General features: G+C 37.3%; 2 protein-coding genes across 4 annotated transcripts in view; both read left to right on the forward strand.

Annotated features, from left to right (window-relative positions):
* The window catches only part of cdh24b (cadherin 24, type 2b), a 169,670-nt gene extending 163,524 nt beyond the window's left edge, over positions 1 to 6,146 (forward strand). For 2 of the 3 annotated variants that reach the window (XM_016280562.1, XM_016280559.1), the window contains 2 exons: positions 569 to 1,007; positions 3,120 to 6,146. In XM_016280562.1, the coding sequence (XP_016136048.1) occupies positions 569 to 1,007; positions 3,120 to 4,124 (1,444 nt within the window). In that variant the 3' untranslated portion in view covers positions 4,125 to 6,146. The remainder of the gene's footprint in view (positions 1 to 568; positions 1,008 to 3,119) is intronic. The other variant, XM_016280561.1, reaches the window with a different exon arrangement.
* A 17,969-nt stretch (positions 6,147 to 24,115) lies between these two features.
* Positions 24,116 to 26,768, forward strand: LOC107591436 (tripartite motif-containing protein 16-like). Its single transcript, XM_016280582.1, has 3 exons — positions 24,116 to 24,134; positions 24,755 to 24,814; positions 24,941 to 26,768. The coding sequence occupies exons 1-3, from the start codon at positions 24,116 to 24,118 to the stop codon at positions 25,525 to 25,527; spliced, it is 666 nt and encodes a 221-aa protein (XP_016136068.1). The 3' UTR covers positions 25,528 to 26,768.
* The last annotated feature ends 929 nt before the right edge of the window (positions 26,769 to 27,697 follow it).

Here is a 27,697-nt window from a genome sequence, read left to right on the forward strand (position 1 = left end):
TGCGTGTTATAGTCAGAATTGCGAGATATAAACTTGCAATTCTGAGAAACAAAGTCAGAATTGTGAGTTTATATCTCGCAGTTTTGACTATTTCTCAGAATTGCGACTTTATGTCTAGCAATTGCGAGTTTATATCATGCAATTCTGACTTGCGAGTTTATATCTCACAATTATGACTTGTTAACTCGCAATTGTGAAAAAAAGAAAATAAAAAAATAGTCAGAATTGTGAGATAAAAAGTCGCAATTACCTTTTTTATTTTTTATTCAGTGGCGGAAACAGGCTTCCATACAAGCTTGAGAAAAACATACAAGTAAAACTTAATTAAACAATATGCATAAAAACTTTTAAAAAAGCTTTTGCAACTATCATAATCTTTCATTTCATGTGAATAGCCTTTATATTTTGGTCTGTTTCTAATAAAAAGCTCTTGTATGTCTTCAAAGGATTTGGAATATCCTGCACAAGTCATATATTACTACTTCTGTGGTGCTGCCATTTATTTTCTATTTTATTTTATCTGCATCAAACTTCCTTTCGTGATAAAGTATATTCTGTGTTCCCTCAGACGTTATTCACAACACAGTCAGGACAAGGCTCGAGCGTACAGCAGCTGGGCTCAGGCCGGAGCGCTGGACCCCGGGCAGTACAACAGTCAAGGAACCACTCTATATGGGCGGTTTTGCTACAGCAGCCACACCCTCCCAGTGCTGCGTCGCTCACAGGGCCCCTATGAGCCCGGCATATCTGAGTTATCTTACCGCTTACCTGGGAATCAACCAGACCACTCTCTAGTCATTCAAAACCAGGCAGCTGTGGTTGGCCCTCTGGAGCCCGGGGCTATTTACGTGCCAACAGCAGAGGCTGGTCATGGCTCTAAAGAAGGGACAGCATCTCAAGACGGAGCTGCCACATCTGAGGGAGGAACGCCAAGGAAAAACCACTCAAAGGATGATGCAAGCAGCGATGCCCAGCAGAGTCAAAATCAAAGCCAGGATCTGGATTGGGTAAAACAACATATGTCTTTATTATTTATTTAAGAAGCTTAGAATCACCATGTTCAGAATCACAAAGTTGCTTTTCTAACCAGTATTTGGGGTAAAACCAAAGGGAGCACATTACATTTGTTTAATTCTCCAGAGGCCTGTAAATTAATTGTCAAATAATTAATGCACTTTCAAACAAACAGCAATACTGACAAGACAATTAGAAAACCACTCTTTTGGCTGGACCAGTTAAACAGCTTTAGGAAACCGAAAATGAAGACAGGGCCAAGTAAAAAACTAAGTATATGGCTCATTTTAATTCACAGACTCGCTTCTCAGTCACACCCCAACAGCATCGAATCAGTATTAAAGGCGTCATATGATGGATTTCAATTTTTTCTTTCTCTTTGGAGTGTTACAAGCTCTTGGTGAATAAAGAAGATCTGTAAAGTTGCAAAGACTAAAGTCTCAAATCCAAAGAGATATTCTTTATAAAAGTTAAGAGTCAGCCATATCTACATCACTATGTGGGAAGATTTGCATAACACCGCCAAAATGTTCACGCAAAGAAAGGAGGCGTAACTTTTATTCTCACTGTTGTTGCTGCTTTCCGCCATGTCCTGAAGACGCTGTGTTTTTCATTGTGAAAGCGAAACTACTTTGTTTGGTCTTCCAAAAGAGGACACGACTACAAATCAGTGGTTAAGTTGTATTTACAACACTGTTCCAGAACAGTTTAACCTAAATATCCAGATGTGTGCAGCAACATTTTTTGGAGGACTGTTTACTGATGCTGGGAGAGTAACGTTAGACTAAAATGCCGGCAGTTCTGACTCACGTAATACGTTTTCATTTAAAGGATTTGCCACTGATGATTCAAACGCGAGTTTTGAGCAGTGTGGAGTAGCACTTGTTGTTTGTCATTTCTCTGATCACAAATGCAGACATGGTTTTATGTTTACGCGGCGTAATGCAATGCAACGCAACACGTAAAAAGACAGTATAAGTCATTATAATCAGTAATTATGTCCCCACTGGATGCAACAAATGCCTTGTTTGTAATGAGTTTTAATGTTTTTGTCTCGTCGCTCCGGCCGGGACACGGCATCAACAGTATGTGAGGGGCGTAACATTTCCGTCTCACGCTTGAGGTATTCGGCCAATCACAACGCACTGGATAGCTGGCCAATCACAGCACACCTCGCTTTTTCAGACCGATGAGCTTTGTAAAAATCGATGCATTTCAAAAAGGCGGGGCATAGAGGAGAAACAATAATGTACAGTATGTGGAAAAGAATGTGTTTTTTTAACTTTAAACTGCATAAACACATTTCATTACACCAAATAATGTTATTTTTAGCAGCATCATATGACCCCTTTAATATATTATGTCTAATAAACATTAATTGAACTGGAGACTGGGAAACAACTGCGCAATTGATATTAATATTCATTTCACGATGTGTGTTTCACTGGGAAAGTTGTCACACACAGATCCTGAAAACGCATGAATTCAAAACTGCAGAAAGCTGCATGTAATTTAATTTTTTTACAATTTTGATGTGCAACAAAGTATGTTGTGCATTATTTGCTGTCATGGAAATTCATGCATACCGTCGCGCATCTTAAGAGCCCATCTAGTGAATTTTAATGTCTGATTTTACACATACATTTAAAAATGCACAGTGCAGACATATTTACTCACTGAAAGAGACTAATATTTGTTTTATTAAAAGTGATTAGAACACGTCCCATGTGTGAAAATGTTGTTTTGCACATTCCTAGATAGCCGGCAGGCTAGTTTTTATGTTGTAGGTGCCGAACAGGTTGACGATGAAGGTGTATTTTCACATGTTGTCTCTTGCTGTCTCTTTTTCTCCTCATCCTCATCTCACAGTGCAGCGTTAGCTCTTTTTAGCGCTCAATTAACCTGGTTCAGCTATTGTCAACTGTTTCTCCCTCTCCATCTGTCCGACTTTGTCACTTACTTCCTCTACTCGCTAACACTTTACTGTCTCACTTCATTATCACATTTTTCTGTGTTTTCACCTGCTCATTGTGAAATATCTTCTGCTTTCTCTTCCCTTTCTTAACAATCCTCTCTATCACACGCATCCCCATGCTGAATAACAGAAGAATAAACTCATCCTTACCTCCCGCTCTAACCCTCCTGCTCCTCCCCGTCCCCTACAGGTCCAGCCGGACACGGCACCCCGCGAACGGGAGCTGGTGTTGACCCGTTCCGGCTCGGTTGCTGGGCCAGGCCCCACGGGCGGTTGGGTGTGCGACTCCACCACGCTCCCCCGAGCTGGTCGGCACTCCTCGCGGAGCAGTCTTTCCCTAAGTAGAAATGGCGCTGGGCCTGCTGAGTCCAGCCACATTGGGGTGGCTGACGCTCCCAGTGGTAGCACAGAAATGCAGTCGGTCAGCAGCAATTACGCCACTATCCTGCACGGGGAGCAGCAGAGGGACTACCCGGGGACTCTGGGACGGGGTGGGCTGGAGATGGGCAGCGGATTTGTGGTGGGAAGGCCCGAGAGAGAGGGCAGCATTCCACTGAGCACCGGGATGTATCCGGAAGGTGGTGGGTTCATAGGAGATTGGCATGAACGGGTGGGGATAACCGGGTACCCACTGGGCAGGAGGGATATGACGCCTCAGCTGCTTCCGTATCCCGGCCAGGGACGGGGAGCTTTTGGGGGCATCCTAGGTTATGGCGGAGCGTGGCCCTTAGCACCTGAGGGGTCAGGAAGAGGAGTGCCTGTCGGAGGTGCTCACTCTCTCGCCCTAAGGGTTGGCGAGTTCCTGCGTTTGCGCCTTGCGCAGGTGACCTTCGACCCTTCGCAGCCACCGTACGACTCAGTGCAGGTGTACGGGCTGGAAGGCACAGGCTCCCGCGCCGGGTCCCTCAGCTCCCTGGACAGCGAGGGAGGCAAAGATGCAGAGAAGGAGGTGTGGGGATCAGGTCTGGAGGATTGGGGCCCACAATTCCAGAAATTAGCCCATCTTTTTAGGGAAAGGGAGAAGGAGAGCGGAGAAGATAAAGAAGGAGATGCAGAAGCCAGCAAAAAGCACAAGGATAGGGAATGGGAAGAGAAGGAGGAGCAGTCTGGAGACGAGGAGCAGGCGAATGTCTGAGAGAGCGAGAAGGAGAGGGGTTGGGTGGGACAGTGATTAAAAGGCAACAAGAGCTGGAATAATGAAAAGTGAAGGGTAAGGAGGGAGAGACGAAGAGGAAAGGTAATAAGGGAAGACATGGAAAAATGAACAGAGAGAGCAAAGGCAGTGGAGAGAGTGATTGATGCAATTTGAAGCAATAAGTGCTGAAAAGCTGATGTGTGAGCACAGTGCAGTGTTTCTTTAGCCAGCATTTAACATTCCTTAAGTGTGTTTGGCAGTAAGCGAAAAGCAAAGTTCACTGTATTCCAGATCACATTTAATTACGACAGAGAAAGAACGAGATTTCAACTCTGATTTTCGTTGCAGCGAGCAAGACATTGGCACCACGCGGGAATGAGACACCCAAGGCCGGAATAACACAGATGAAAAGTTATGGCAACACACGAGGGAGTAGGAAAATTAATATTTGTACAGAAATTGTTTATACATTCACAAAAGCAAGAGAACTGAATTATTCAAAAGAAAGCACTGAATATTACAGTAAAGTCCTGAATAAGTGTCTGCACAAAGATTCTCGGTGTTTACACATACACACAGACGAAAACAAACACGCATCAATTTTAAACCCTGCTTGGAAATTCTGGTTTGCGGATGTCACATTGTCAGGGTTCAAAATGACTCACATTTTTGCCAAGAACAGATTGTATACAAAGTTGCTCAAGAAAAAAAAAAGATGACAAAATTTAAATGTAGTGATGCTAAAATTGTGCAAAACATATGCACAAACAATCATTACTAAAAAAAAAAATCCCACATTTAAAAAGTCAAGATGATTTATGAGAGCTGACATGTCTGCTTCAGCTAGAATGCACTTTTATACATGATGTTTGAAAATAGATTACAATGTTGTTGTTGTTGTTTTTTATTGGACGAAAAAAAAACATGAAAAATATGTTCTATGTAAATGTATTTAAATGTAAATATCACTGAATGCCATTGTGAAAAGTGACAACAGTACTGTAGTCTTCAAGTAACAAAAAAAGATAATAAAATGAAAACTGAGGAGAATATTATATATAATCCCACATCGAAATCCACTGGATATAACTGGAAGACACTGGATTGACTGAAGCAGAGTAAACCCTGCCACAGTACGATATCGGATGTGTTGCTCTTCCCAAATGGAACATTTATTTTTACTTGAATTGAATGCAGAAGCTCCAAATAAATATATGTGAAGTCCTTTTTCTGGGTTGAGCTCACACTCTGCATTGATATCCTGATTAATAGCACTGTTTGTGGCTACAAGGACTCACTGTGACTGGACTGAACCAGAACCACTGTATCACTGCACAATCATGCGCACCAATACCAGGGCGCTTCATGCAGTACGAACACACACACTTTGCCAAACAACCCAACAAATGTAATTCTTTGTCAAAAATGTGAGCCTAAAAAGGTTATATGAAATATTAATGTCTGTATTATTGTACGGTAAGAATAATGATTAAAGAAAGACAGATCCCCTGGAGCTTATTTGATTAGGACTAAAGGCCCATTTACAGCAAGAGTGATAGCTATAACGATAATTAGATAATTTGCACCCACACCAATGCATGTTCTGTAAACCGAGCTGCAGCCATTTGCTGCATTTCGATTGGCTGTGACTGTTTTGGAAAAAATTGTTTTGAAAGTAACTCCAGCGATATCGTCCCTCTGTGTCGTTATCGTTATAGTTGTGGAATGGACATACCTGTTCTTATAGAATTACGATTAACGTTATTGTATTAGTTATTGTTCTTGATGTAAACGGGCCTTAACGAATAATTGAATCCTTCACGTGTCATTGCCTATTTTTTTCAGGTAGATTAGGTCAGTTGTAAACTGGGTGTGGAGTTACTGCATTCATCCTGGTTTCTGCCTTCTTATTGGACTGCATTGATGTGGCCCTGAGTGGGCCCTGTTGGTACTGAGATCTCACGATGGTGTGTACTAAAAATTTATTTATTCTGTTGTATTTTTTCCTTTTTTTTTGTAAATTTGAATAAAGACAGTATGTTTTGAGGTGATGTGTGCGCGACCTGATGTGTATATGCTCCTTTTTGTAAAGAAAACTCTTAACTGGATTGACTTTTGGCTCTTGCGTGTGTCTTCTAGTCTGTGTTTGTCTCTGCTGAGTAAATGTAAGTGCTGGCTTTGGAGATGTCCATAGAGGCTCTTCAAACAGGGACAGAGTTGGCAGGGAGTAAACACAATGTCTAGTCTACTTACTCCCAGGCTGTTTAACAGACTTACAATTCAAGGTCAGTAATGGAAACTGAGAGTTCAAATCGCACTTTAAAGGGGTCATATGATGCGATTTCAATTTTTCCTTTCTCTTTGGAGTGTTACAAGCTCTTGGTGCATAAAGAAGATCTGTAAAGTTGCAAAGACTAAAGTCTCAAATCCAAAGAGATATTCTTTATAAAAGTTCAGAGTCAGCCACACCTACCTAAAACGGCTCGTTCTAACACACACCCACATATCTACCTCACTATGTGGGAAGATTTGCATAACGCCACCCAAATGTTCACGCAAAGAAAGAAGGCGTAACTTTTAATCTCACTGTAGTTTTGACGCTGCAGCCATATCGTGAAGACGCTGTGTGCTTGTGAAAGCCAAACTACTTTGTCTGGTCTTCCAAAAGAGGACGATATCCGCTTCGTCATGCCTAGAGCTGATCTGTGCTGGTCGCTGAGGGAATACATCAACTTTCACCATGGACGAAGCGCGGGGCCCGGGGTCGTCACATGTGGTTGCCGCTCATTCGTCGTATCCGACGGGTGCGACGTTCTCGACCCCGCCGCCTCAGCTCACTCTATCCCGGCCTCAGCGCACGCTAAGCCGGGGGTTCCCCTCACGCTAGGCCTCTGTGTTTTTCGTTGTGAAAGCGAAACTACTTTGTTTGGCCTTCCAAAAGAGGACACGACTACAAATCAGTGGTTAAGTTGTATTTACAACACTGTTCCAGAACAGTTTAACCCAAATATCCAGATGTGTGCAGCACATTTTATAGAGGACTGTTTACTGATGCTGGGAGAGTAATGTTAGACTAAAATGCTGGCAGTTCTGACTCAAGTAAGTAAGTTTTCATTTAAAGGATTTGCCACTGATGATTCAAAAGCGAGTTTTGGGCAGTGTGGAGTAGCACTTCTTGTTTGTCATTTCTCCGATCACAAATACAAAGTTTTATGTTTACGCGGCGCGATGCAACGCAATGCGTAAAAAGATAAGTCATTATAATCAATGTGGAAAATAATGTGGTTTTTTTTTTAACTTTAAACCGCATAAACACATTTCATTACACCAAATACACAAAATAATGTTCTTTTTAGTAGCATCATATGACCCCTTTAAGACAGCCAAAAGTTTACCGTGAGGTTTCACCTTGAAATTCGCTCTATCTGAAGTCTGGATTACATAAAATGCATGGGATTTATTAGTGGGCCTGACAAGCCTTAGTTCATCTGATGAAAGTGGGGAAAATAAGGTCGTTTCAAACCACTACCCCTGCGAGTCAACCCCTGCTTATCGTTCACTTCAATCCTGCAATATGTTTGTGTGATTGTGTTTCAGCTAGTTTATACAAGTGCCTGCAAATAAACAAGCCACTCCCACCTTTTTGATTCGAGGCTGGTTAATTATTCATGAGCTCCTGCGTATATCCTGTTATATTAAATTTGGTTTAATTACGTTTGCGAAGCTTGACGTAGGAAATAGCAGACTTGAATGAGAGAGACAAAGACAAAGAGGAGTGTGATTGCTTCAAGATTCACTTAGAGCAGGAGAGGGATTCAAAATGATTAGCAGAGAGTGAGATTATGAATGCACGCTCTGTCCTTGAGTTACATAATGAATTGATGCGCAGGTTATTACTCAATGCGCTGTTCGCAGTATGTTTAAATAGGCAGGGTGTGAGAATTTACCACATGCACGTACAAAGTGTTGAGCTTTTAGCTAAAACCAATAATAATTTTCTCACTTTTCTTATGCAAACAAATAAGATAGCTTCTGGGCATGTTTTGTGAAGCAGTGATACCACAGATGGATTATTTCTAAAAGTAGTGTCAGAAGATTTAGTTTTTTTCATAGACAATAAAACATTTATCAGAACACACGGAGCACAGAAGTATGCCATTAATGATAAGAATAAAAATAACTTGCCATTAATACATTAATTCACTGCAAAATGTCCTCATTAAAGATTCATTTGGTGAATTGCCCTACAATCCTGCACGACTCAGAATGGAGCTATAGATCATTAGTGTGCAGCTCAACCACAAGACATCTGGAAGAGGTATGCTAACTTGGAAGTGTTTCTCAGTTTTGCATTTTTTTCTGCTTCCTCTGGGACAGCAAGGTGAAAATGCCCACCGACCTTGATAATTAGACCACTTGATATCGAAAGGGACAGCAAGACTGTGCTTCCTGCATGTCCCAGGAAGACTGGAGGTGTACATGTCATACAGTGGGTACGGAAAGTATTCAGACCCCCTTAAATTTTTCACTCTTTGTTATATTGCAGCCATTTGCTAAAAATTACAGCAAGCCATGTTATATATGTGGGGGTCAGGTGGCTTTAACATTTACAAGGATAGTAAAATATTGCAGTGACCAGTCAAAAGGACCCATGGGGAAACGGTTTTATGAACATATACGAACGAAAATGTAAACAAGTTTTCATAAAATGATTGTCAATGGCAAATTTCTACCATGATAGGAAAAAGTGTGTGTGTGTGTGTCCTTACTTGTAGTTTACCCCCATCTGTAGTGGGATACAAAATTGTAGCTAAAGGAGAACCACTGAATCTTTTGATCTACAGATTCATTCAGGAACTAAACAAGTGCCTGTATTTACAGTATGAGTCAGTCTTTGAATCATTACTCACCGGTTCATTCAAAACACTGATTCATTCAGGAATAGGACAAGTGGCTGTATTTATGATTGAGTCATTGAATCATTTACCCAACCGATTCATTTAACTGATTCGTTCAGGAAGGAAAACGTTCCCTTTTCAGGCATGCAACTTGAAAATATTTTCTTTGGCAGAGCAAAAGTAGTGCCTAAAATGTAAGTTACTCAATATTAACTTATTTATTGAGTTTTATTTAAAAGCAGCACCACACTCGCAACCACAATGAGTAGATTTGGTTGGCTGTGCTTACTGCTCCACATCACAGATATCAACATTCTTGTTGGAGATATTGCTTTTATAAGACCTTTTTTGTAAACCATCATATAAAACAATATAAGTATGGTATGTGACATGTCTTAATTTATTCAGCAAAGAAAATGCATGTTTGTTTGCAGCGTGTAGCAAAAATCTACAGCAACTATTCGCTAATTCTCTTTGATGTTCTCCGTGGCTCCCACCTGTGTGAGAGTGTCTGTAGAAACTGGACTGGCAGATTGTGTTGTGTTGTGTTGTGTTGTGTTGTGTTGTGCTATGTGTTCAAGTTTGAATTGGTAAATTAAATCTTCATTAACAATCTTAATTAGTGTTCGATCTCCCAAACAGTAAGCTTGCAGAAAATCTATTTAGGAGTAGTGAAGGTTCTCTGGGTTGAAGAGTAAGAGGTTGATAAGAGTAACAGAACACATGGCACAGAGATTCAGATACAATGCACCTAATATTCATAGTTTCATACATTGACAAAATGTAACTTTAAATAATAATAATAATAATAATAATAGACATTTGGAAACAATTATTGTAAGAAAAGGCAGAGTTATCCAGAGGAAAATCCTTGTTGATTTTGTTTAGATGGTGCTGCCATCTTATGGACACAATAGGAATAAACAGTCCAAGATTTCGTGTTTTTGATGCTGCTGCATTCGCATTCTTGTGCATTCAATGCAGGTTTGGAACGACAATGAGGTTGTTTTTGGGTGAACTATCCCTTCCAGACTTGTTTTTACTCGGAGACAAAGTAGCACAGAGGGGGATTCAGACATTGTTTGAATAAATCAGAATAATTAGTTAGAATATTAGACCATATGAGTTTAAACCAGATTAAATATGAATTAGCCTACCAATGATCCAAGCCTTAAAGGAATAGTTCACCCAAAAATGAAAATTAGCCCATGATTTACTCACCCTCAAGCCATCATAGGTGTATATGTCTTTCTTCTTTCAAATGAATAGAATCAGACTTATTTTTAAACTTCTTGGCTCTTCCAAGCTTTATAATGGCAGTGAATAGTGGTCAAGATTTTGAAGCAAAATAACGTGCATAAATCCATCATAAAAATTGCTCCATGTGGCTCTGGAGGTGAATTAAGGCCTTCTGAGCAGAATCGATGCATTTGTGTAAGAATAATATATCCATATTTAAAACTTTATAAACCGCATTCTTTAGTTTACACTAACTGTCCTACACACTTACACAAGAGAGTGGAGTTCCAGCGGATGACGTTGGATGTAAGCGTATAAGCGCCGGTGAGAAGTGACGAATGCAGAAGCGTAGAGGAGAGAGCAAAACAAAACACCGTTCATGAATTAGAAGTACAAAATGAGGAATTGTGACGAAAAATGTCAGAGGATTTCGATATAAGCCAAGAGGAGGCTGGTTTTCCTTTGTTTGAAACAAAACTTGGTGCTCGTGAGACTAGCATATTCTCACAGGAGATTACACTACGCCTACGTCCTACACCATCCTCTGGAACACCACTCTCTCTCGAATGCGCAAACAACAGTTAACGGAAGCTAGAGATTACGTTTGTTAAATTTGAAATATTATTCTTACACAAATGCATTGATTCACTTCAGTAGGCCTTTATTCACTCCCCAGAGCCGATTTATGCACTTTATTTCGCTTCAAAATCTCAACCTCTATTCACTGCCATTATAAAGCTTGGACATTTTTTAATACAACACTGATTGTATTCGTCTGAAAGAAGAAAGTCATGTACACCTAGGATGGTTTGAGGGTGAGTAAATCATGGAGTAAATCATTTTGGAGTGAACATTCCCTTTAATAGCATAACCCAAACAAAGAGCCTAGTGAAAAGAGCCTAGACTATGACTCCTTTTCACACATTTACATGCTGTTTTTAAACATCGAAAACCATAGAAATAAACTAATGTTAGACATAATAAGGCCACCAACACACACAAAAAGATTTTTACAGGCTTTAAATAATGCTTGTGCAAGACAGAAAGAGATGCCATAGGCTGTTCATGTGTGTCACACTGTACATTGTTTGCAAGAAAAAACAAGTTTCATTTTGCCTTAGGGATGGCTTCTTCTTTGTTGGTTTGCATGTGACAGTACGGATTAAGTAGTTACACTGAAATTAAGCAAGAGAAATATACAAAACAATTGTTTGAATTAAAACTTGCTGTCTAAAAACTGTGTAAAAAAGTGGGCTAGAAATACAGTAAGTATATAGCTAAATAGTAGGTTCAAATATAACTATACAGATAATATATAGCTAATATAGCTAGTAGTAGGTTCAATTGTAGTATAGTTCACAGTAGGTTGTGTACTAAAAGTTTAGTAAAAGATGTGTACTTAAAATTAAGTATAAGTTTTAGATTTTTTTTTTATAACTGTAGTAACAAATACATGTAGTAACAAGTAACAAACAAATGTACATTATTCACAGAAAGTATATTGACTTAAAGTATACTTCTGTATCTTTTTCACAATTTGCCTTGATGTTTAAATAATAAGCATTACAAGTAACCTCTTAAGACAAGGAACTCCTCACATATGTGTTGAGTATGTGTGGTATGAGTCTTTTCTATGTAGTTGGAAAACCCCTAAAGCTGCGACAACTTCCCTGAAATCTGTGTGACTCGTATTTGACTTGTGCAGTTTCTCGCGCATAAGTGTTTTATATTTTCACTTACAAAAGTTCATTTATTTATTCATTCATTTAAACTAGGTTTTTACAGATAAAGTGTCTTGCAAGCCTCAGTGGAAGAGCATTTACTTGTAGGATATCAGACCGAATCAGACAATCTAAGATTTGGTAAAACATGATTGAGGTACGAGGAGTCACAAAAATTCCACAGAGGCCCAAGACAACAGGATGTCATAAATCAGACCCGAGCATTAGCCAGGCTGAAGCAAGCTTCGGATTGACTTTTCCCTCCACCTCACGACAAAGAACAGGTATAACTTTTGTAACTAAAAATGTAGGTGCCAAAATAATGCTGGCAAAACTTCTAGCAGCTTCTTCAGTTTACGATAATCTCTAGAACCCTGATCCGGCTCGGATCATAAACACAGTCTTCTTCTAATCCACTGGATACCATTCCACAGTTCGCGGGGACCCAAGCAGTGTCATAACCATGCTGATGCCAGGTTTTCTGTAAAGGATGTCCCTGAAAATCAATCCTTTTCACTTTTCCCACTCGAACACTTAGTTTGAGGATGGCCAGCTGTTCTCTTCCAGCACTCAAAGGGTAACGAGAAGCTTTATCCCTACTCCGACTCAAGTAGACTCCTGGACCGAGCATGCCATCAGAAGAGCGTCTGAATCCTTCACTTTGGATCTTCAGTGCGTTTTTCATTGTAGTACCATGGTACATGATGAATGTTCTCCTTCCAGGATACAACTTCTGTTTTCCATTGCCATTTGCCATGGCATTCACAGTAATCAGAGCGCTTTGAAAGGTTTACATGTATAGTATAATCAGTGAACTAGACAATAATTTGAATACTGTATGAACAACAATATGCTGTTTGCAGGGTAAAGGTTGAAAAAGAAAACTTTTGAACAGTACATGACTCATCCTACTACATCAGATTATGTTGTTTCCTTAATGCAGAATTTTTAAATCTTAAAGAGCTCTATTTAAGTGATCTCAAATTAATACAATTCATTTAATTTTAATTTGACTTACCCACTCAATAGTGTTTTGGTGCCCAATAGCCTCTAAAGAGTAAGTCTTCATATATAACAAAAAGCGAGGGGGAGGAGGTGGAGGTGGTTTTTAAGGATGTGTTCACCTGTAATGAAAGCAGTTCAGTTTATCGGTATAAGCAACAATGCATGTATGTTTGTAATTTTTAAACAACCAATCCTACACTAACTCAAAAGATTGTGTTAGATTCTGTCTTTTACGAAAGATGTCAAAACAGCAGTCGCTCAACCTGCTGTGTAAGATGTGCACAGTTGGTAACACTGAAACTCAAACAGTTTTTTGAAAAATAAAAGCATATTACCTCCAAATAAGTTGAAATCCAAATGCAGCTAAATTCAAAGTGTGTTATCCAAAATTGAGCCCAAAAAAGCAAACTAAAGCCAGTCTGAAAAGAAACAACAAATCGAAGTATTCAAATTCAGGGGGGAAAAAAAAAATCTAGCAAGACTAGGTTGACTCTTCTTTTTTTTTAACTCTCATTCTTGCTGATGAAGCAGGATGCTTAGAATTGCGAAGACACAGACTTGATTTGATTGGCCTTCTCAATCATTTCGACACTGACAAATGCAGTAAGAGCAGGTAGCCTAAAATTCAATGTAATCTTTTTAAAATCTTTGTCATCTGAACAATAAACAGAGCAGTGCATAATGGAGTGCAGCAGAGCAGCGAGTATTTAAATATTTCAAATCACTTGACCATTTGTAATTATTGGGGGAGACTTGTCCCTCTCAATGTCTATGGTGGTTATAGCCCTGGCACAATATAATTTCCACCAGATTTCAGATGACATATTGTGTTCAATAGCATTTTGTGGTGATGAAATAAAATGCACATATTTAAGTGTAAAATTTTAAATGTAAAACTCCTTTGTGTTTCAAAGGCTAATTTCATTACAAGTGAACAAGTTTTCACATGCTTTGCATAATTTGACTAAATTAAATCTTGAAACTACACACAATAAAAATGATAGTGCTGTCTTATTTAATAGACTAATATTCTTATATTTGGCTCATGAAGTCACAGCGACATCGTGATGAGCCAAAGCTGCTGCAGTCTGCATTTCACAGAGCACTATAAATTGAGCACAATCACTGCTCCTACCAGATTATTTGTATTTCTTTGTTATAAATGTCTGAGTTGTGCAGCTATGAAATTGTGATGCTAGCAGTGAATAGTGCCGTCTCCTGGGCCGACGACGACTACTGGATGCCGAGAAACAAGTGGGACGAAGTAATAGACTTGGGAGAAGAGGAGAAGTTGGCAGAAGGGCTGATCCACTGTCCTGCCACTGTCCTCGAACTTTTGCAAAAATGGATGAGTCTTTTCTCTTTGGAAACAAACTTTAAACCTCTGCTCAGTCTACTGCTTTTGTCAGGGATGACAATGTGGACTGGAGTAGCCCACATGGGATGATGACTGGAAGGAGGAAGTTTAAAAAAAAAAACTGTCTTAGCATTTCAATTAATGAATGAATAATTGAAAGAAAGATTATGTTTCCTACTGAGGTTGTCAAAACATAAGGTTTCAATACACTTAAAATGTTTCAACTTTTTCCTGTCATCTGTGAAAGCTGATTTAGCTCATAGAAAACTGAATAGAAAATACAGACTTTAAATGCAGCGAAATTTACACAGATGTGTTCACATGAAATATAGGTATTTATTAAATAAAACCAGATTAAAATGACTCTTCACTGTAACTAACATCACCTGGAGAGATGAACTGGCAGATGAAAATTGTTCAGATCAGTTGATTTGATCACATATGAACTAATTATTGACACACAGATCCTGACAACTGCCTTTCTGTGCAATGCATAATTAGCCTATTACTTTTTATTTTTCAGGTGTTTTAGATGGTGCTGCCATCTCGTGGATAAAGGAGTACAGATGAAGATGATGCTGCCGCACCATCTTGTGGCCAAACAGGTTTGAAACAGCATGAGGGACAGTAAATGATGACACAATTTTCTCTTTTTTGGGGTTAACTATACCTTTAATAATAGGATACATGTTGTTATTAACATTTGTTCTGATTTTCATCTCATATACAGTATAATGTCTCAATTATACTGATTATACTGCCCTAACCCTAACCCTAACCCTATTAATTATTCATTGTAATTAATTCAAATAACCTATCCTTAATTTGAAAAATGTCTGAGTGCACTAAATAAAATTTAAGTCAGAAATTGCTGGTAAGTTTCACAATTAATTCCAAAGAAACAGCAAGTACTGTGAAATTTTGAAGTAGAAAAACTGAAATAGTATTTTTCTTTGTTTTATTTACAATTTAATTTAAAAAAATGTTTACTGTCTAAAAGAAAATAGTGATTTTGAAGTGATGAATTAGAACCCTTCCCATGAACTATCACTTAAATCGTGGAAGACTGACATGACCAATGTAATTCAATATATATTGAAGCTTTATGTATGATGTTTCATCATTTTACTCTGGATTCTACTTGAGAATCGTCTTGCTGCTTACGTCAGATTGTAGTTTTTTAAGCTATTCAGGGATCAAATGTTTTCATATAGGAGCTTGAGTCATAAAAGCTTAAAAGAATTTGTCTATAAACTGAGAGTACTTTCAGTTTCAATTTCAGTTACTCTTTTAAAACTATTGAACTATTTAATAATAAAAAAGGACTTCAAAAATATAATTGGTGCTGTACAGTAGATAAGATGATTGATTGAATAAATAAATACATACATACATACTGTACATACACAAATGCATTGAATGAGCCTGTATAGTCTGGAAACCCCCAATGCATTGATGACTTCTATGACAGATACTGAAATTGGAAAAAAAAAAACACCTGTACAGATTTTTTTTAAAAATAGCAATAAAAAAGAGCAAATGAAACCAACTCGAAAAGTATGTACAAATTTCTTTTTTTCCTGTTGATTTTATTTTTAATATTTTATTTCTACTTTTTTTGACAATAATAAATATAATAAAATATTAACAACAACAAAATGACAATAACACTAGTTGTTTTGGAAAACAAACGGAAACGCAAATCTATTTTCATCTTTTTTTGTGTAGCTGTTACATACTTCTCACTTAGAAAGTTGAGTAACTCTTGCTGAGTGTCATAAGACCCGCTACACTGCAGTGCTTAACAGCAGGTCTACAGTAAATCTGAAACTGAAGGACTGATAAGAGACATGCAAATAGGTTTTTATTGAGTCTCAAGATCAGCAGATTGTGCCATATATACAGTGGGTACGGAAAGTATTCAGACCCCCTTAAATTTTTCACTCTTTGTTATATTGCAGCCATTTGCTAAAATCATTTAATATTCATTTTTTTCCCTCATTAATGTACACACAGCACCCCATATTGCCGTACCCACTGTATGTTTAAAAACTATTCTTAAATTGGACAGCAACATCTGATGTTTTTAAATGTGCTTCATGAATAAAGGCTGACTTATACTTACATACAAGTATACAGCTATATTTTTATATTTTATGAATGATCGATTGATTAATTCATTTACATGAAAAGGTTTTACAGATAAACCATTTGGCAAGACTCAGTGGAAGGACATATTTGCAATGTCTTTTTAAGTTTCCTTTACAGTTTAGGTCATAAAAATAAAGATTCTAGCATTTTAGTTTGGAATAATCTCTAGAACCCTGATCCGGCTCGGATCATAAACACAGTCTTCTTCTAATCCACTGGATACCATTCCACAGTTCGCAGGGACCCAAGCAGTGTCATAACCATGCTGATGCCAGGTTTTCTGTAAAGGATGTCCCTGAAAATCAATCCTTTTCACTTTTCCCACTCGAACACTTAGTTTGAGGATGGCCAGCTGTTCTCTTCCAGCACTCAAAGGGTAACGAGAAGCTTTATCCCTACTCCGACTCAAGTAGACTCCTGGATCGAGCATGCCATCAGAAGAGCGTCTGAATCCTTCACTTTGGATCTTCAGTGCGTTTTTCATTGTAGTACCATGGTACATGATGAATGATCGCCATCCAGGATAACGCTGTTTTCCATTGCCATAACCGTTGTCCCCCATAGCATTCACAGTAACCAAAGCACTTTAAAAAGTTTTCATATATTTGATAATTAGTGAATAACCAAAGACATCTAAAATCTTGAGGAGCTTTATTTGATTTAGCTGAAAATAATAAAATGTATTTAGTTTTAATGTAACTTACCTACTTGTGAGTCTTTTGGCGGCCAATAGTCTCTAGAAAAAGAGAAACTCTTCTTTAGAGAACTTTGGTTTCACTTTTAATGTATAATTTGGGTGGATCCAAATGGGTGGGTGGGTTACAGATGTGTTTACTACTCTAACGTACTGTAAGACACCACATTTCTTATCAATGCAGTTTAGTTTATGGTATATATGCGCAATCACACCTGTATGTGTGTAGTCATTAAAAGACCAATGCTACCCTACGGAATAGGCTGTCAGGTTGGTTTAGATTATATTTTTGACAAAATAAGTCAAAACAGCAGTTGCTTAACCTGCTGTGTTGAAGGAAACTGTAATATGTGCACAAATTCTAGTTAGCATAGCAACTGAAGCATTTTTATTTCTAAATGCAAAACATTATTAGTAATCAATTGTGTAATCCAAAACTGAGTCTAAAACCAATCTGAGACAGATCTAAGAGCAAATCTGTTTACTGACCTGAGAAAAAAAACGTGGCAAGACGAGATTGTCTCTCATTCTTGTTGACGAAGCAGAATGCTTGCGTTTGCAATGACACACACACACAAAAGACCTTAAGAGTGCAACTATACAAGAGACACCAGGGTTGGCTGGCACATTCAAATAAATATAATGTTTATTCAGAAACGTGTTAATTCAAGACTAAAATTATGTGGAAAAAGATTTTGGGTGAATTAGCACAATGCTGAAAGACTCCTTCCAAATATTTTGTGGACTGGGCACCTGAACTGTCTTATAAGTTTTGTAAGAGGGAAGGCCCACTTTGTGAATCTTTGTGAATCTTTAATAAGCTCCTGAAACAGACTGAAGTCCATGTGATAAACCAGGTGATAGTGACCACAGAAATCTACTTGCATTCCTTTATTGAATGTCTTACTTCCTGTTTGTTGCTGCCGTGTGGTTTGAGTTTGAGCTTGAGTTTGAGCTCCGTCAAGTTAATTCTTTGTCGTCTAATTTTTATCTTAAAATCAATTTTATACACCATCCTTTTTCAGTTTTATAACGTGTGAATATATCCCCTATCGTATTCTACAACAAAAACAATCAGAGCGCTTTGTTAGCACTAGTTCTATTTTTGACTTCCGAGTCCGCTATTAGCATATAGCCCGCTAGCATCGCCAGCGTGGTTGCCGCTAATCTCGCTTACACTAATACTCTATTCACACACATTACCATTGTTTTACTCACTGTTACTTGCTTTAATGGCGGATGTGTGTCGACCTTTGAGTGCAGGTGAGGACACGGCCCGAGCTGGAGAAGCAGATCCGGGACCTGGTGGCAAAGCAGTGTTGATCAGTTGGAGCTAATGCAATTTGATATCATAAACTTAAAAGTAACTAGAAAATCACTTAAAGTTAGCATGAAAATAGTATTACAATAAATAAATAAATTAATTAATAATCCATAGCCTTCTTTAATGCTTTTACAATCATCTTTTGCTTCTTTTTCATATTTCTATGTTTGCACCTAAAATCAATTATTTAATTGTATTTGTTTTCTTTTACTGACCAAAAGTCAGTCAAAAGTCAGTATAATCCTTTCAATGCGATTCTGTTTTGCTTTTGTGCAAAGTAAATTCAGAAATAGTGCAACCTCAAACTTCATTATCAAACTACAAACATTATCATGATATGAGCATATTTCATCATTTATGTTTTGTTTTTTGTATGTTTCATAATATTTTGTTTTCATTAATAAGTCATGTTCTTACATTTATATTTTAATATTTAAAATATAAATTTTTTTAAACAAAAACTTACTTGTTAGAAATACATGAACAATAATAACAATTTTTTTAATGAGAGTACATTGAAAGCCTTGAAAATAACTATAAATCAAAAGATAACCTTAACATTTTTATGTATATTTAACATTTGTAGATGACCTAAAGCAAAAGAGTTGTAACAATTCTAAAAATCTTTTAGAGCTCCTTGTATTTAAGTTTTCATAATCCATTTGGAAAAATATATTACACATTAATGAATAAATCTATATATACTGTATAAGATTATTTTCTATTCATGTAAGCTATAGCTTCTGACTTTTAAATCAAAACAGACTTGTGATTTTATGACATCAATTACTGTTTAATTTATTCAGAAACACAATCTTAATGTTAATTGTGTATTTTAATTTCATTTTATACAAGTAGGCCTAAGCCGCCCCCTAAATATATAAAAGGCCTTACCGGACAGGTATTAAGACCTGGAGGAGGCTGTTGCTGCTTATAAGATTATAAATATATAAACGTTTATTTTGTGTAATAAATGTATAGCTAATTATTGATAAAACAAAAATTGCTAATGCTTTATGTGAAAATCAGAAATGTAAAAAAATAATATACAAACATCTAGAAAAAAAATCAGGAGTACAGCTATAAATTGTGTTAACATTAAACAAATAACTTAAGAAGGTTAGTAAAACTTTTCTGTTTGATATTAAAAACAAATCAAACAAGTGTTTATTATGTTACACAGAATCTACTAGAATATGAGGTTAGGAATGACATCCAGCACTGTGATTCGGCTCGGATCATACACTGTAAAAAAAAAATCTGTGACATTTATGGTAAAATACCGGCAGCTGTGGTTGCCAGAACTTCAACTTTAAAAATATGGTAGAAACATTTTAGGTTTCACAGACTTAGCTTAAATTCACAATAAAAAAGATTTTTCATTAACTGATGTAATGTTAGTAAACCAGCATATTGAAGTACTAATATCTGTTTTAAACCATTGAAATGCTGATAACCACCAAAAACAGGTGGTGATGAGAAGGTCACATGATGAATCAAAGCTCAATTTGAGTTGAATTACTGAAATAAATGAACTTTTCCACGACATTCTTTTGTGAAGCTCTTCCAAAATCTGAGAAGGAAAATACTAATATACAGGTGCATCTCAATAAATTAGAATGTCGTGGAAAAGTTCATTTATTTCAGTAATTCAACTCAAATTGTGAAACTCGTGTATTAAATAAATTCAATTATCACAACATTTTTTTAAAGTGTACACACAGTTCTCCTCTAGGCCACTGTTCACCATTCCACAGTTAGGAGGAACCTACGCTGTGTCATATCCATGTTCATACCAGGTCTTCTGTGAAGGATGACCTTGGTAGTCGATTTTCTTCACCCTTCCCACTTTTACGCTGATTCTGAGAACAGCAAGCATCTTTGAATGCAGAGGGTAACGGGAGGCTTTTTCAAAACTTCTAGTGACATAGACTCCCGGTCCCAGCATGCCATCAAAGGAAGGAGAGAAGCTGTCATGATCCTCATCGCATTCAACATCGTAGTGCCATGATACATTATGAAGGATTGTCTGCCTCTGTGCCAGTTTGGTTGAATGTCATCACAGAAACACTCAGGGCACATACAACAAGAACAAGAAGAGGTCATAATCACAGATGTCCGAAACATCTTGCTGCTGTATTCCCACGATAGTTCTCACGTCTGGTGAACAAACCTTTAGATAAATGTTGCAATACATGAGTTAGTTTTTGTGGTTTGCTTAAAGGGATAGTCCCACAATGAAAATTCTGTTCTTTTATGTCATTTCAAACCTGTATGACTTTCTTTCTTTTGTGGAATATATTCTGTATTTACTGTTTTTGTGAAAAGAGTATGAAAGTCAATGAGGTCCACAACATGCCATTATATGGACTAAAAACATGAACATTTTGGATTTTTTTAAAAATACAGAATAAGTGTTTCACAGAAGACAGAAATTAATTTTGAAATGAGAATGAGTAAATGATGACAGAATATTCATCAACTATTCTGTTAAACAATCTATACTTCTAACACATTGATCAGTTTATTTGCACAGCAAATATCTGTGTATTTAAATTAGACATATAGCTTAAAGGTGGGGTATGTATTTTTTCAAAAATGCTTTAGAAACCTGAGACCGGCCGAGTACCAAAACAAACTTGTAGCCAATCAGCAGTAAGGGGTGTGTCTACTCATGATGTGGAGGAGAGTGCAGTGCACAGGACGGACATTAGCTAAGCCGAGCAATAGAAAGATAGAGATGGCGGATAAAAAACAAGAGGAAAACGTTTGCGGAACAAAAGAAGGCTTAAGGCAATAAGGCAAGAAGTAGGGCCCGTGTAAATATCGGATCAGCTTTCCAGCTCTGGAGAGAACTCAAGGAACGGGAAGGCCTGCGATCGGACAGCAAGGTTGCTTTTGTTTCTTCTCGATAGGTGTGTAACACTGTGTCTACACCGGACGCAACACCTAATGTCTGTCTACACTGGACGTGATAAAGCGACCGTTGAAAATCATTTGAAATTTGTTTCAATACGTCATAAATAGAACGCAGCAGCAGTTTTCCAACATCCAATGTACACAGCATCACTGATTATGAGTTCTATAGTACTTTGTCGCGCCACTCGCGTCCGGTGTAACATTGGTTTTGCTTTGTTTCACAAAACTAATCGTTGCCTGGGTTGCGTACATATGTGTGGGGCGGAGCTATCAAAATAGGGACGAGACCCTTTTGGGGTAGGGGCGTGTTTGTTTTGGTGATTTGAAATATCAACATTGGCTACCAGAAATCACTTACCCCACCTTTAAGGGCATGTAAAGGTAGCTTCTCTGAACTGAAAGTAAAAGACTAAAACAAATGTTTGATATTTTGTGTATTTTATATGGGTAGATTACTTACAAGTTGTAGTCCGTTACTGATTCCAAATGACATGACAAAAACTGTAGTCAGTAACATAATCCATTACATTACACATTTTAGGTAACATAATCAGACTACTTTTAGATTACTTTTGATTTAACATGTTCATCACATTGATTTAAATAGGATAATCTTGTACCATATTGATATAAAAATACAAAGAGAAAGAAAATATATTCCATTTGTTTTGTTGTTATTAACAACATGAAATGCATTGAACATTACATTATATCATGATTTTGCAAACTGGGTTTTGTGAAGGAACTGCAGGGAGTTTGTGAGTTTTATGAAAAATAATTCGGGAGAATCAATAAATTATGAATAATTTATTGCTATTGTGTGAATAATATCTAATTATGTAATCAATAAAAAGTAACTATAGTCTGATTACGAGTATTTGTAATGTAATATAATCTAATTACAAGTATTTATTTTTTTAAATCTAAAATTCTATTTTTCTAGAGTGAACCAATTCTCTCTAGAACAAGATATTCTATATAGCACTGCAAATTTAATTTAATTACCGTTGCAATAATAATGGTGATCAAAGCATAACAAGGCAGCCAACCTACCTCCACAGCAGTGTAGCAAAAGTTTCACTTTTATTCCAAAGAGGGGAGGACCAGAACTTGTACAATTTTTGAAGTACAGTTCAAATATTGGAAACAGAGATAAAAACTGGTATATAAGTGAGAATTACATTTTATTTAGCTGATTTCTTATTTCATTTCATTCATATGTATGCGGTGAGGAAGACTGGGCTTCTGGGCTTGTCTTAACAGTTCAACACTGCTGAATGACAGCTAGTTCAGAAACACAAGGAAGTGATTCTTAAGGTATGTTGACAGTAAATATGCAAGGGAATAGGCATCAGTCATGACATAATCCAATATTGCTGTAAACCACCATATGATATCCAACTTGAACTTCTTAAACGTACTTATTCTGCACAGTACAGTGGCTCCAGACAGACTTACAAATATGAATGTTGTTGCGTTAGATAAAATCACAATGCAAATGTCATCTGCAAAACAAATGATGCTAGCTAGCTGTTATGAGCCACTTTTGCAATGACTTTTTAACTAACTTGATTTTTGTTAGATGGCTATAGCTCCAGGGGTTTCACATTCCCAGTAGAATCTACGTCGAATGAAGAAGCTTAAAAGCTAGCTTTCATTGTGATGGATGAAGACAAGAACATCTGATTGTTTCACAGTGCTTCAGCAGCTCATCTACACATTCACCAATTTCATATTAGAAAACATTAATGAACCTTGCAATGATTCAAAACAGGCCATATGAATTTATGGAATTCAGCAGAAATCGAGATATGAAAAATTATAAGCCATATGAAAATGAAACCAAAGATAAATATAAGAACCGTGATGAAAGATTAATGGATAGTAATGGGGCAGACATATGACAGAATTAAAACGTGAAGGGATATAAGAGAACATTAAATTTTGATTTTCAAGTTTTACTAAAATGATTAAATGTAATAATTTATTAATTATTACTGTGTCATTGGTTTCATTTGTGTGTTTCTATCTTTGGTTTCATTTGTGTGTTTAGTTGAAAATAGCTCTTCAAATTTCATCGATAAGATCTAGCAAAAAGTCAAATTCTACACTCTAAAAAATGTTAAATATAACCCAGCGCTGGGTTAAAAAGGGACAAACCCAGCTATTGGGTTGTTTTGACCCAGCTATCGGGTTGTTTTGACCCTGCGGTTGGGTTGTTTTGACCCAGCTATTGCGTTGTTTTGACCCAGCTATTGGGTTGTTTTGACCCAGCTATTGTGTTGTTTTGACCCAGCTATTGGGTTGTTTTGACCCTGCGGTTGGGTTGTTTTGACCCAGCTATTGGGTTGTTTTGACCCAACTATTGTGTTGTTTTGACCCAGTGGTTGGGTTGTTTTGACCCAGCGGTTACCAAGGCTTTGCAAAGATAGTGAAAAATAGACACTGAGATGATGAGCCATTACAATCCAAGGTGAAATAGACCAGTCTCTTCAAGAAATCACAAAAACTCAGCGAGTGATGGTGACCTCTAGTGCTAATCTGGTGAAACTACTAGTACACTGAGCTGACTCTATTTTATAACTCATGAAACAAAATATTTCATGTTATTTCATGTTTTGTTTCATCTCTGCATTTAATGGAATCTCATGTCCCACGTGACCAGATGTAATCGACAACCACTATGTACAGCAAACTGCAAGGTCATGTGAGAATAATGTACTTTTATATTTGCATATTTTCAATACTGTTTAAAATTCAGTATACATTATATACCCTACTGTAGTATGCAGTAAAGCTATGTTAGCATTTGATTTTGCACTCAGCTCAGAGGAATATACTGTATTTGTCCTTGGGTTTCACCAACAACCTTGTTTGAAGTCCTGTAATCCAATGTTGTTTGGCCTAAGGGCAGTTCAGCTAAAGCAAATAGCAAACTAAATTAATTTATAAGCAAATACGTTGCATATTCCAAAAACAATATTGATTATAAAACTGAAGCTCATATTAATATTGTCTTGTTGCCTTCATTCCCTGAGCATAAGGAAAATGATAGTACATGAGAGTTTTTGGTGTGTGTGTGTGTTTCTTTCAGTGTTAGATTAGATTTATTCATAGTAAAAGGATAGTGTTTGACTTCTTTCAGTGGTCTTGTCAATAGCAGTCCTGTGAGTAGTCCACTAAATGGAGAAAAATAATTGCTTAATTGCTTTTCGGGAATTTTTCGGGAAAAAATTATCAGGCCATTTTTATTATGGAAGTGAAATAATCCTTTAAGAAGCACCCTATGTCTGCAAATCACCTTATCTATTTTTCTTTGCAGTGAGAAACACTAGAATCGTAAGATCACCACCACCACAGACACAAGAGGAGTTTCTACAGTGTAAGTTTCCAATAGAACTGAACGCACAAAAGCATTTATTTTCTGATTGTCAAGTAATGCAACATAGTCCTTTATGTTTGGTGTACTAATATTGTATCTTTTCATATGTCCATCTATCTATCTCAGATGCATCAAAACTCACTTTTAATACCAACTCAGCACATGAAAGTCTAATCTTGAGGAATGAGAACAAGGAGGTGAAGGCCTCGCACCTACTTCAGGACTATGCTGAACACACTCAGAGATTTAACTGCAGGGCACAGATCCTGTGCAACAAAGGTCTGAGAGGGTCCCCTAAATATTGGGAAGTAGAGATTGGCGGGGGCACTTGGGTCTGCATTGCTGTGTCTTACCAAGGGATCCGTAGAAAAGGCAAGCAGCGTACACTCTTTGGGAGAAATGCCCAGTCATGGGGACTACGCTGTAAACGTGTCCATATAGAATTTTGGCATGACAATAAGATAACATTTTCGAAGTTTCAATCATATGGCTCCAAAATAGGAGTGTATTTGGATTACAGGGCTGGAATCTTGGCATTTTACAATGTGTCTGACAACATGAGTCTCATTTATAAGCACCAAACTGTTTTTAAAGAGCCTGTTTATCCTGGATTCGGACTGGCTGGGAATGGTTCCTATGTGAGACTTTGCGATCCAGTGAAAAATGAGACCAAAACATCCCTTTCTTCTCCATTAATGTTTGGTAGTTTGTAAGTTGTTGTGTTTACACATGCAGCTATCATGAAATGCATGTTATTCTCAAACTAATATGCAATCATTCATTAGGATTTGGAGGAAGGATGTGTTTTTTTGCATGCAGACACCTGGTGGCAGCACTAGATACGTTTTGAATTCAGCCTTTTTATATCAGCATCTGTAATTATGAACAGCTCAAGTTTAGCCAAGAATAACCAAAGAGGAAAAAAAATCCATGTTTTGTATTATATGAATCATTGCATGTTTATTGAATGTTTGATTTTATATACTGTTTTATAAACTATAGTAATATGCATAATCTCTATTTTTAACATCTTCTGAATATTTATGAAATTACTGCACATCTCCTTATGCTAATGTTGCAAGTGCTTATCCATTTCACATCTGCTGATCTGAATGGAAATCTGTCGTCCTATCTAATCCTTCCGCCACATCCACATACTATGTCTGTTCCTGTTCCCACTATCTGTCTATATTTTATTTCTCCGTTATGCATTAGTCCGTCTCTCCTGTCATGCTCCCTTCAGGCTGCACTCTTCTACTATTCCAACAGTTATACCTACATGGTCTCTTTTTCTCCCTTAAACCACACAAATGCACATACTAACACACACGCACATCATCTCATTCAGCAGATATATACCGAGGCCCAGAGGGTTGGTACAAGGGACAACACCAAAGCCAGTCGCCTCCTGCCCTTCCCCCTGCTACTCACCCTTCCAAACACAAAATCCGCCTAGGGGTAAGTGTAGGGCAGACACGGTTTCAACAGAGCAAGCAATGCCAGAGCAACAGAGAAGCGCAGGAAATGTGTGTAGAGGGAAGGATAGGCACTAATAGCGAACATCATAGAGAGAGAAAGTGTGCCATGGTCCTCAGGGAGCTCCTTTACAGTTCTGTCCAATCACAGACATCATTTTCTTCCTGTATTATCCTTTTATGAGTGACGGGGATTTTAAAATACTCTATTATGAAAGAAACCATTTCTCTCACTGCCAAGGACACTGACACTAGTCTCTATAAATACCCGTTTTTAAACACTGAGTCACCGTATAGACTCGAAACGCTAGGCACAAACACCTCCTAGCAATTACCCAGTAGGCAGATGCTGAGGTCTGTCACTCTTACTGCTAACAAGGTGCATGACTCTCTTGATGCTGCTGGAGTAAGTTGTTGTATAATACACAGTTTTCTCTCTCACACTGATGTATTTCCTGTTGAATAAAGAGGTTTGCCTGGGACATATCAGATGGCTTGTCACTGTTTTTTTTTAATCAATAACCCTATAGGCTAGTTGCAAGTAGTCTTGGGGGAGGGACTTATTTTAAAGAGCATTTGATTGGACAAAAATGTGTACAGTGCAAGGTGAGTCATCAATATGTACTGTCTGCTTTCCCAAGGTAAAAGTGCTATTTTGCTAAAAGTGAATTTTGTCAGCATTTAAGAGAACACTAGCATATTTATTACCCTCAAAGCTAACAGATGTGCAAGAAAATCCACAGAACATTTCCTGCCTGATTTTCTACCTAGTTTACAGGAAATGTCAATTTTAGCCTTACAACCAGAGTTAGGTGCTTTTACACCCTTTTTATTCAACTATCATTTCCCTCTGATTTTAGGGATAAAGTAGGGGTAGGGATAGGTCTATGTTTTTGGACAAAAATGTTGATCCAGGAACATGTCTTACCTGGCAAAATCACTACGACCCTATCGAGCTAGCTAGCTATACACTGTAGTATACTTTTAAATGAATACTTATGGATATAATTTACTTAAAGTAATTAAACATTTATATGGAAGACGTTGCAATTTAGCACATTTCAAATGTATTATCTTTAAATTTAATATGACATCAACTTAAAATTATAACCAAGTACTTAACGTGCTTTAGCATGTTAGTAAACCCTTCAAAACAAGCTTACTTTAAAGCATGACAAAATATTATTAAAACATGGTGATCTATCTATCTATCTATCTATCTATCTATCTATCTATCTATCTATCTATCTATCTATCTATCTATCTATCTATCTATCTATTTATCATCTCATGCACGTCCATATATTATTAAGTCGAAAAGATGAAAGGACTTGAGTCATGTTCCCATCCAGGCACAAACCTAGCGTTTGCATTATTAATTCATCGCTTTACATACAGTAGATACATG

The sequence above is a fragment of the Sinocyclocheilus grahami genome, unplaced genomic scaffold (assembly GCF_001515645.1).
Source record: "Sinocyclocheilus grahami isolate Dianchi unplaced genomic scaffold, SAMN03320097.WGS_v1.1 scaffold141.1, whole genome shotgun sequence".
Lineage (NCBI taxonomy): Eukaryota > Metazoa > Chordata > Actinopteri > Cypriniformes > Cyprinidae > Sinocyclocheilus > Sinocyclocheilus grahami.